The sequence below is a fragment of the Carlito syrichta genome, unplaced genomic scaffold, assembly GCF_000164805.1.
Source record: "Carlito syrichta isolate Samal-C Ts95f unplaced genomic scaffold, Tarsius_syrichta-2.0.1 Scaffold96589, whole genome shotgun sequence".
Lineage (NCBI taxonomy): Eukaryota > Metazoa > Chordata > Mammalia > Primates > Tarsiidae > Carlito > Carlito syrichta.
In genome coordinates this window covers 2,043-12,563 of record NW_007040685.1, presented here as the reverse complement: position 1 = coordinate 12,563, position 10,521 = coordinate 2,043, and the positions used below count along the sequence as shown (strand labels likewise).

Sequence of the window (10,521 nt, the reverse complement as noted above, 5' to 3'; positions counted from 1 at the left end):
GTAATTATTATTAGCAAAGGCAGAAAGTATTCATTTTTTAGTGAAGAAATTTTTTTCTATGTCACAAAAGGACAAACTTTACATGAAATTTATTACAAAGAATTCTATACTTAGTAAGAATGAAAAAATTTTTCCTAAGACAAACAGCAAAAGCTTTCTCTTTAATGAATTCTTTGGTTATAAGCAGGTCTTGAGTGACTTTTGTTCTATGAACTATTAAGTGATGTTGCTAGTATCTGTTCTGTGTGCCTTTGAAGATCAGAATAAAATTAATTATCCTGAGGTATAACTCATAGAACATATATATTTACTACAATTTACCTTACTTTAATGTAAAACAACTACAGAATAAAAATATATTTTTAGATTTTACATACAATTTATTATTTATGAAGCTTTTGCTAAGCATGTTGCATAAACATTTCATCCTTTTAAAATAAAAACTCTGATGTTCTTAATAGGAAGAATAGATAAACAAAGCTGAAATACCAACTCCTTGTATTTCTTCCCATGATTCTTGATATGATGCTTTGCATTCATTGGCTCACAGATTCCTGAGTTAAATAAGCATAATGAAACATAATTAGCATGGTATTCTGTAATAACTTGCAATCACTTTAGCAAAGCAACAAGCACTGGGAAGTGAGGGATCCAATCTACTGCCAAAACAAACATCTCCTATTATTATATAGGGGAACTAAGAAAATGTTAATCTAATCAATAGAGGAAATTAGTTAATGTGGATTAGTCATAACATCAAATATATGGTACTATATGTGAATGAAATAGTAGAAAATTTGAGAGGTAAACAAAATAAAACTACATCAAAAGTGGTAAAAGAAACTAGCTCATGGAAATGAAAGAAAAAACATAGAGACAGCTCAAAAGATTTACTTTTAGATTGGTTGCTTTGTGTTCTCTGGTGGAAAATTAGATATTTATTTTTCTATAACATAATGTATATTTTTCCCTATAGTTGTATATTTTTCCCTGTAGTTGTATAAACAAGCATATATATAAGCACATAGTAAATGACTACATCTTTTAAAAATGAAAACAGAAGTAACTGGATTAATAGATAGCCTATGTACATTGAATTTCAAATAACATTCAGAAATAACTTACATTTTTTCTGAGCCTAGTGGCATTATTTTCTATACCATTGCTATCATCTGATTTCCTGTATAAAAAAAAAACAACAAAAATTACTAGATGTTTACATTTATAAAATTAAGTTAGTATATCATTTATATCATCGTTGTGGTTAAAACATAAAATATCAAGACAAACAGAACTCATTCTTCCTAATAATGTTTTACTCATAATGTTGATTTTATTTTTGTGGCATTGCTTGGAGAGGAGCTGTTGCCACAGGTAATGGTGACAAAGGCTTGTTTATTTTATGCACAGGAAACATTGCCTCTCCCCAAGTACAAGAGGGGACTTAAGCTACAGTCTACCATACAAGTGTACTCCGCAAATAAAACAAATTTTACCTTAAAAAAAAAAAGAATATGTGTTTGTTTGCACATTCAGGGTAATAGCCAATTAGGAGCTCAGTCAACATGTATACAGGTGCTATAAGTATACTTCTTTGTTATGTTGAATTAGAGACTAAGCATGGTTCTTTACCCAATGCTTGTTATAGCAACACTATAACTATAGGTCTCAGATTCTTAAGAATGACTAACAATAGTAACAAGTATATATAATGAATGCCCTTTCAAGATCTTATGGGCAGGCTGGGGTTCCTTTAACTATTACCACTATATAATAAATTCAACCACTCTTTCAACTATGCTGAAATTGAGGTAGGAAGGTGCTGGTAGGTGGAGTTTGTGAGTATTAAGTATCTGAGTAGATCAGATAAATGAATAAGCTCCTCAATGAACTATTTAAAGTGACTGCCTTGTTTTGTTTAGTATCCTTTTTAAACTTATTTTCACCAAGAAATTTGTATGAATTGTGGATATCTAAACAGATATATAAACATTACATAGGAAATATACTTTGTATAATACATACTAAAATATTTTCTGCGGAAAAAGATTATCTCCTAACTAAAAATTTTAAAAGAAGCATTGGTAAAAAGTTGCTCTGAATGAGTTCATGTATCCTTGATATTTGTATTAAGTCTAAAGATATTGATAAACCTAAAGAAGAGAAAAATAAACTTTCAATAATCTCCATGGCACAGTACAGGACGGAAAAAAATGATGTACATCATCCCAATTTTCAAAAGAAGAAAAAAGAAAGTTAATTCTTTATATTGTAAATTGAATCAATTTGACATTGTTCCTAAAATATTCCAGAAAAAATAGTGAAGAATAGGGTAGACTATATAAATAAAAATTAAATTATTTCGAACTGATAGTCCATTCCACACTGGTGGCACCATCCTTTTAAAGTGTGTCTTAAACCGGAATTCAACCTTCCAATTGTGAGCTCAGAGGAATGTGGTTAGAGACAGTGGAGGCTGAGTTGAGAGAACAAGGGAATCTGGACAAGTTCTGTCTTCAAAGATGTGAATAGCTGTCATGTTTTTTATATTATTTTAAGAATAAGAAAGAGGACCAAATACATAGGAATCAGAAAGACTGAAAGTTCAAATCAATACAAACAAGAAGACCAATTTCTCCAAAAAAAGAACAGATTGCCTTGGGAGAGGGACAATTCTTTCCAACTACAAGACAACACTGCTTTCCCTGTTTATAACACTGGGGTTATAAGACTTCTGATGCTATTATTTTGTGCCCTTAATTTGGAAGCTCATATCTTATTGATTTATACTACCTGTTATATGCAAACTGAGTAAACGACTGTTTGAATCACATCTACAAACATCGGAGTTGACAACTGTCTGTCTCACTCCTATTTGTGGCTATTTATTTTCCGAGCTCCCTTTGGCTGATAAAGATCAACTACAAGTGCCAATTTGTTTCAGTAGCAGTTGCTTAGCCTCCTATTTTTCAGATTTCTTTCAGCAACATTAACTTGGTCTCATTTTCTGGCCCCCAGCCCTCAGCTCTATTGCTCAGACTTCAATTCCAGTCCTGGGCATCTCCTTCACTGGACATCAAAACCTGGGCTAAGCATTTACACACATATAATGTTCATTCAATCCAACAGGCTTACATGGTCATACTACTATTAAACACATTTTGTAGAGGAGAAAACTAAAGCACAGAGACGTGCAGGTAGTAAATGATGAAGAGAGATTCTAATACAGGCAGGCAGACTTGGGATGTCACTTTTCACCACCATGTAGACACGTGCAGAAAATAACACACACAAAAGATATTGCTGTGCTTTTTTGCCTAACTGCAAACATTTCATTCAATTTCATATTTATCTGTATTTTACTCAAGTGAAAATTAATCTGTAAAAAATAACACTTACAGTTGTTCAATTTGTTCAAATTCTTTCCCGTCATCTGTGTAGCAAAAGAAGAATTTGGCTATTAAGGCTGGTTTATTGATTTTTATGTAACAAACATGCTCAACTAAGCACCCCCCACCAACTAAGAATGCACTGTGCTGTTTCCTCTTGGGAATGAAGGAGAGACATGCTACCTTAGATAGCTGCACTTTCTTCCTACCTTCTTCTTTATCTACACTCCTTACCCTACCTGCATTTCTGATCAAGCATAGTTCAATGCCCTGGTATCTTCAAAAGTATTATTGATTAGTTTGTCACTATTTAAGATATTAAAAATTTAGTGTAAGATCAAGAAAGAATACAGGATGTAAAATCTGTTTTCCTAAGGAACCACTGCTTTCTCAAACCGTAATCCATCAAACACAAATTAAAAAAAAAAAAAAAAAACTGATTGGACAATGTATCTTTTATAAGAACTCCAGCCGGGCTTGGTGGCTAAGCCTGTAATCCCGCGCCTTTGGGAGGCTGAGGTGAGTGGATTGCCTGACCCCGCGGGTTCGAGACCCACCTGGGCGGGCAAGACCTCATCTCTACAATAAATTAAAAAAAAAAAAAAATTAGCTGGGCGTGGTAGTGCGCACCTGTAGTTCCGGCTACTTGGAAGGCTGAGGCGGAAGGATCGCCGGAGCCCAGCAGGTCGAGGCTGCGGTGGCCGGGAGCGGCCACTGCACTCCAGTCTGGGCGACAGAATGAGACTCCAACTCAAAAAATAAAAATAAAAAAAAAGAACTCCAGAAAGTTTTAAAATATTTTAATGAGTGTTTTTAAATATTTTTAAAATGAATTATCTATGTGAAAGAATCAGTTGTCTTTGAGAACTTTTATATTAAGCGATTACAGATATTTTTTACATTCCAATACCAAAATTGGTGCTTAGGTACCAGTAGCACCAAAAGAAAAGGAAGAAAAAAGATTTTAATATTGAAATCTTTTAGAAATGAAAACAGGAAGACCATTGACATAGGCTCCTAGCTCAATATCACCATTCTTACTAACACAAAAACTGATCCTAGTGAGAAAAATTAGATTTTTCCTAAATTCTCTAAAGTCATTGTAAGGTTTTAAGTCATAATGCATATTATAATTAAGTGATACTTATCATAATCAAGTAATATTATCTAAAGAAAGAAATCATACCTGAATGCTTCTTGTTCTTTTGTGTGTACTTTTCACAAAGCAGAATAATGGCCACTAAAAGAACCACCTCAGCAACTATTGCAAGAAATGGTTTGAGAGGCACCAAATAGCTCAGCACGATAAGTTCAATGTGTTCTTCACTCTCGCCTAATTGGAATAATGCACGGCACCAGTAAGATCCCCCATCTTCCTCCAAAAGTTGTGTTATCATGAGCTTTGTTTCATTAGCATATGTTCCATTGACTATATATTTATTCACTTGAACACTTACAGGAACCTAAAATAAGGAGACATTAAAATCCAGTTCTATCATATTGCAGAAAAGATACACGTCCTATAAATCTTGTTTTGAGTGAAAGCTATACGATAGTGCTGAGAAAATTGCTTATTAGAAAATGAATATGAAAATTTGTGAGAGGTTACACATAATAGAGCTCAAGTCTTATCAGAGTTTAATCTCCCAGTGAGCAAAGGAAAAAGACTACTTTGCTGTAAGATTTAGCACTAAACATATAAAACTACAACCCAGCAAGTAGGTTGCCATAAGTAAATGTTATATAGGAATTAAAAACAGAAAAAGTCTAGTCATCTGGGTTTCACATTCTAATCCCTGACTAGCACTTCAAAGTACTTGTTCCTTCACAAGCACAGGCACACATTCAAACAACTTCCACCCCTGAAGCTACTATTTCTGATCATTTCTATAAAGGAAGATCACTCACACTGACAGCGGGAGTTCCCCAGGCTGGTACTGAAGATGAAATTTTCAGACTTTTGGAGCTGATGTGGAAGGGTTGGTAGGAAACCCCCATGAGCCTGGTATCCGTGGTAGGCTGTACTCCCTTTCCTTTCATATCTGAATTTCTCTCTCTCTCAAGCAAGGTGGCTTCTGTGATTTGCTGAGTTTTCCCCAGGCTCACAAATACCATACTAAGTGTTTGGGAGGCTGTTTTATTTAATCTATTTAAATTAAATTTTGTTCCCAGACCATTTGATGCCTTTCCTGCTCCATCACTCAAATGCACTGCTCAATAAATGCTAATCTGCATACAAATATTCCCAGAGGTTATCTGAGAAAGAACTGTCTGTGAGTTTATTATTTGTTCAGCCGTGCTCCATGTGTCCAGCACTGCCTGAATTCTTGCTAAAAATGCTCTGAGACAGAGGTGGCAAACCGAAATATTGCCTTTTTAATAAGTGCCCAGCTGATTCTGATGCCATAGTTGGTCTACATTTTGAAAAAACACATGGTCTAAGGATTTCACCTACACCCTGTCTGCTAAACTTCTCTCACACCCTAATATGACACATGCTTAGGGTCAAATTAGGAGAATAATGTTTAGTGTAGCAACAGAGGAGAAGCACAAGTACATGTATAATGACATTTTCGAAGTTTAAATTAAATTTAGGCAACTGCTTTTCACATATTGTTATATCACATGTGCATAAATAAACTAAGTTGTGTATTTCAAACACCACAGTTGCTATTTGTTTTTACAAATTTACACATTTAAAAAATCAGCCGGGCGTGGTAGCGCATGCCTGTAATTCCCGCTACTTGGAAGGCTGAGGCAGAAGGATCGCCGGAGCCCAGCAGGTCGAGGCTGCGGTGGCCGGGAGCAGCCACTGTACTCCAGTCTGGGCAACAGAGTGAGACTCCAACTCAAAAAACATAAAAAATAAAAAATAAATAAAATTTAAAAAATGTAAATACACACAATGACTGCCTTTCCTCATCATCAATAAGAAGAAAAGCAGAATTATTAATGGTTTAAGTCTACAATTATAGCAGTTAGAGCTAACTCATTGAAAACCTAAACCTTTGTTCCTATAGAATAAGTCACAGTTGCTTCGAAGTCCTTCCTCTCTCGTCCTTCAAAAGTCTGTGACAGTACCAATTTTGTCTAAGAAGGAATTTAATATTTCATTGTAAAGTCTACACTATCTCACAGTTCTTCTAGAATCACAGCTTGCCTTTAACAGGATTTTAATTGCAATGCTCATTAGCACCGGGACAAGAGAAAGGTATCCCCTAAGGGACAATGTCCCAAATGTTCCTGCCATTAGAGACTATGGGAAAGAAGACAGGAATTCAGAAATGACTTACTCACTACTCATGTTTTTCTTAATATTGGCTCTTTGAATAGCAATTTCTCTTAGAAAAAGTAGGAATTAAAAGTATTTGGCTTCTCTCAGATATCTTGAAGGCTAAGAACAGACCAGTGGCATTTAGTGATAAAACCCAAGACATAAGCTTAAGTTATTAAATTTTCATTATTTTCCCAAATGGTGCCATTATATTGTACCTGAAATATCTGAAATATCTCATGGATATTTCTGGAAACAGAAACTAAAAAAGGAAGCTGACTTTTTTTTCTAGTTACTTTCATGGAATGGTAACAAAAAAGTAATGTTTTTTTGATGGGGTTATTTCCAAAATGGCCAACTAAAAATGAATTATAAATTCCTTTCAAAGAATCTAAATAAATTGTTAAGCCTAAAAAAAAAGTACCAGCTAATGAAACATTAAGAGTATCTTCAGATGTATAATGTAATATGACAAAAAACATCAAATGACAACTCCATTTATCACCATTCTTTATGAATACATACTAAAGAAGAAGATAACAGAAGTATAAATAATCCTAGCAATTTTGAGTATGTTACAATCTTGTTATTTATTTAAAACATGGATTTTTTGGTTTTCTTCAAATCAAAGAAATATGATCTTACCTGTACACTCCCATTACTAGTGTACCAAGTCCAATTTAAAGGAAAACAACCTTGGCATTTACACATCAAGACAGTAGAATCGCCCACATAAGAGATCAATGGCTTGTTTTTTCCATGAAGTTCAGGGACTAAGACAGATTTAGAGAAATATATGTTACTGAAACAATTGAGATAAAGGGAATGTATTAAATTTGAGGACATTTTCTCCTTTCATTTTTCCATTAATACATGGTTTTACATAATTATAGCTATATATAAAATGAAACTAATAGCTGTTAAGGTGTAGTTAGCAGTAATGATAATAATAATAGTAGTTACATAGCTCCACTATAATTGTCTCCACTGTAGAAATGGAAGAAAGATCTTCTATTATTTAGCCTAATAATTAAAAATATTGTAAGAAGCTGTTACATGGTTTGAATAAAAAAGAAGTTTCATGTTTTCATGCCTCGCCTTTGTTCCCACCTACTAAGTTGCCTTAGAGTAATTATTTTCTTCAAAGTTTTAGCCTTAGATAATATTTGGATGAGAGGACAAAACTTCTAGGATAGGAAATCTTTAGTTGACACAGATTTATGCAATACCAGCAAAGAGTTAGATACAGTAAGAACATGAGAAAGGAACAGAGGAAAATTAACAGAAAGAGAACAGTATAAAAAAGAAAATAAGATTTTTAAAAATTTTTATGTGGCTTTGTAATTTGTATATATTATTTGATTAGTATGTGACATATATACACATACTAATATTAATTATGGTAAATTTCTTAGTCAAGAAAGTTTGACGCAGATGTCATAAGTAATAGAATACAAATGAGCACTGAACTGAGAAAAACTGAGTTTTAAGGCTGTAAATAACTTGGCAAAGAATTAAAGCATAAGCAATACAATAAAAAAACTTACATGGTGAAATCAATTCCTTCTGGCTGAACATGAAGGATGTACTGTAGAAGATACATCAACATTGGAGATGTGAACTGATCAACGAAGACTTTTTGATTTTTTTTCTTTTACTTTTACTAACTTTAGCAGGTTTTTGGTTTTGTGGTTCTTTACTTTTTTTTCTGTTTGCTTGTTTAGTTTCCCAGTAGGCAAAGAATGAATGAAATTATAATATCAACTGACATTCTATAAATTAAGTAGCGTTTCGAGCCTGGATAAAACAGAGACTCTTCCGAAGCCACACGTTCTCTCCAAGCCTCAGAGTAGAGCCATATTTCCTGTGCTCTATGTGGAGAAGCACAAGGCACATTAACACAGCTCTGGAGCAATAACTTCTGGAGCCTGGCCAAGCTAACCTTAAAACAAACACTGCCCTGAAGTGCAGGCTTTCTGTTGGGTACTAGTCAAGGGCACCGTTTCTGCTTTCCCAGGCTGTTTATCACCCACATATCCTATTTCTTAATTTCAGCATGTTTCTTTCCGGTATTACATTACGCTAGAGTCGGAAAATATGTGTTGAAATAGGATCAAAATACTGAAATTCACCCTGAGATTAAGAATAAAAAGGCGAAGAAAGGTAATGCATGGGGGGTAAACCCAGCAGAAGATACACTGGTTTTCAGTAAGCCTCCAAGAGGCAGCTGCTTGGGAAGCATACTGACACTGAAAGGAGGTTTTCAAGAAGATATTGGGTATTCTATGAGATTTGGGTGAAAAATACATGGCTGTGCTATTAAGCCATGCCAACTAAATACTAAGATCTGGCTATAGAATGCAGATAACTGACAATGACTGAATCATGACATGGGAAAGCTGAGACCAAAAGTCTATTTTCTTTTCATCTCTTCTGTTTCCTTGACTACCTCCTAGACTAATACCCAAAATAACATAAACCATTCCTCTGTTCTGCTATATAAGGCTGATAAATAGTAGTATGGATTTAACTTATAAAGTACACTATGTCCAAGGACCATTTAATTTATTTAAACTGTTCTAAGGGCCAGAGTTGATTCCAGATTACCACTTATAATTGGAAATAATTATTGATATAAGGACAGCTAGACAGTATTTCAAGGTGCCCTGTTGACTGTTTGAAACTTTGGATGAAGTAGGATACACGAGTCTTATTGTTGGAATAATCCAAATTTAAAGATGGTAAAATTGCTGATTCGGGCTGGTGTCTAGAAAAATGGAGTTTTCATCCACCTAGTGAAAGAAACATCTCTCTACAGTTGTAAGGCTGAAGACTATTTGCATAGTCAAGGACTAGAACAAATGGGCTTAAAGGTCATTTTGGTTCAAAGACATTTAGATATCATCAAATTAGGGAAAATATTCTTCCATATCGTCAAAGACAGCTACCTAGACTTTAACACTAGGACTCTGGACTGAAGTCCTGGCTGATTCTACTATGCTACTTTTCCATACTTTGACGTTTTGGATACTTCCAAGGGAAGACAGATGGCTGAGCCATGACAGGTTTTATAGCATTTGGTACTATCAAAATCTCACCATGATTCCCAAAAAGTTCTTGTCCTTTACCAATTACATGTCTGCATACTTTCTACTAAGAGATTTTAACATTTGATGAATATTATGGAAGTTTCCTGCAATTGCTCAGATTATTTGACCCACTACTGAAACTATATACCATCTCTCATCTTTCTTGGGTAAAAACTAAAATATCTTCCATGAAAAACTAACATATTAGCAGTTACAAGCTTCCAGCATACACTTTTGCTGTCTCCCCTGCCCTGGCATCAAGAGCTAAAACACACAAAGACAGCAGGTTTTTGTGTATCACACTAATCAGTGATGTTGATGCTCTTATGCAACTCGGTAGTAATAAATCAACCGACTCCCATAAAGACAGAAGCAGGGACTTTGTCAATAAATTGTTCTCAGGTTCATGCACTATAGTTGTCTCATGCAGTCAATGGCAGAAGAAATGGGGGCATAATTTAAAATACAGGATAAAACAGGTTTTTCATCCACATGCAACTGTAATGCTAAGAAAAGATAATTATTCCTCTTAGGAAAAACCAGAAGCAAACCATGTAGAGAAAGGGTATAACAGGAAACTTACAAAAATATGTGACTATTTCAACTCTTTTCTGTGATCATGTCGTTGGTACTTATTATAAGAATGCTTTGTGTGTAATGTGAATTTGAGTATATGCCTTTCTATATACCTTACCAACCTAGTTAAATAACTATAATGTGAATTGTTCTATAGATGCCTTTAAATTCTACTCAAAATTATTTATTCAAG

At 34.3% G+C, this 10,521-nt stretch overlaps 1 protein-coding gene across 1 annotated transcript; it reads right to left on the bottom strand.

The window, feature by feature from the left end:
- Nucleotides 1–359: 359 nt before the first annotated feature.
- On the bottom strand, nucleotides 360–7,436 carry EMB (embigin; the record flags this gene model as incomplete). Its single annotated transcript, XM_008062562.2, has 5 exons — nucleotides 360–554; nucleotides 1,126–1,180; nucleotides 3,400–3,433; nucleotides 4,576–4,852; nucleotides 7,309–7,436. Coding segments are annotated over 5 exons (512 nt in total), but the record flags the coding sequence as incomplete, so codon positions are not given.
- Between the last annotated feature and the right edge of the window lie 3,085 nt (nucleotides 7,437–10,521).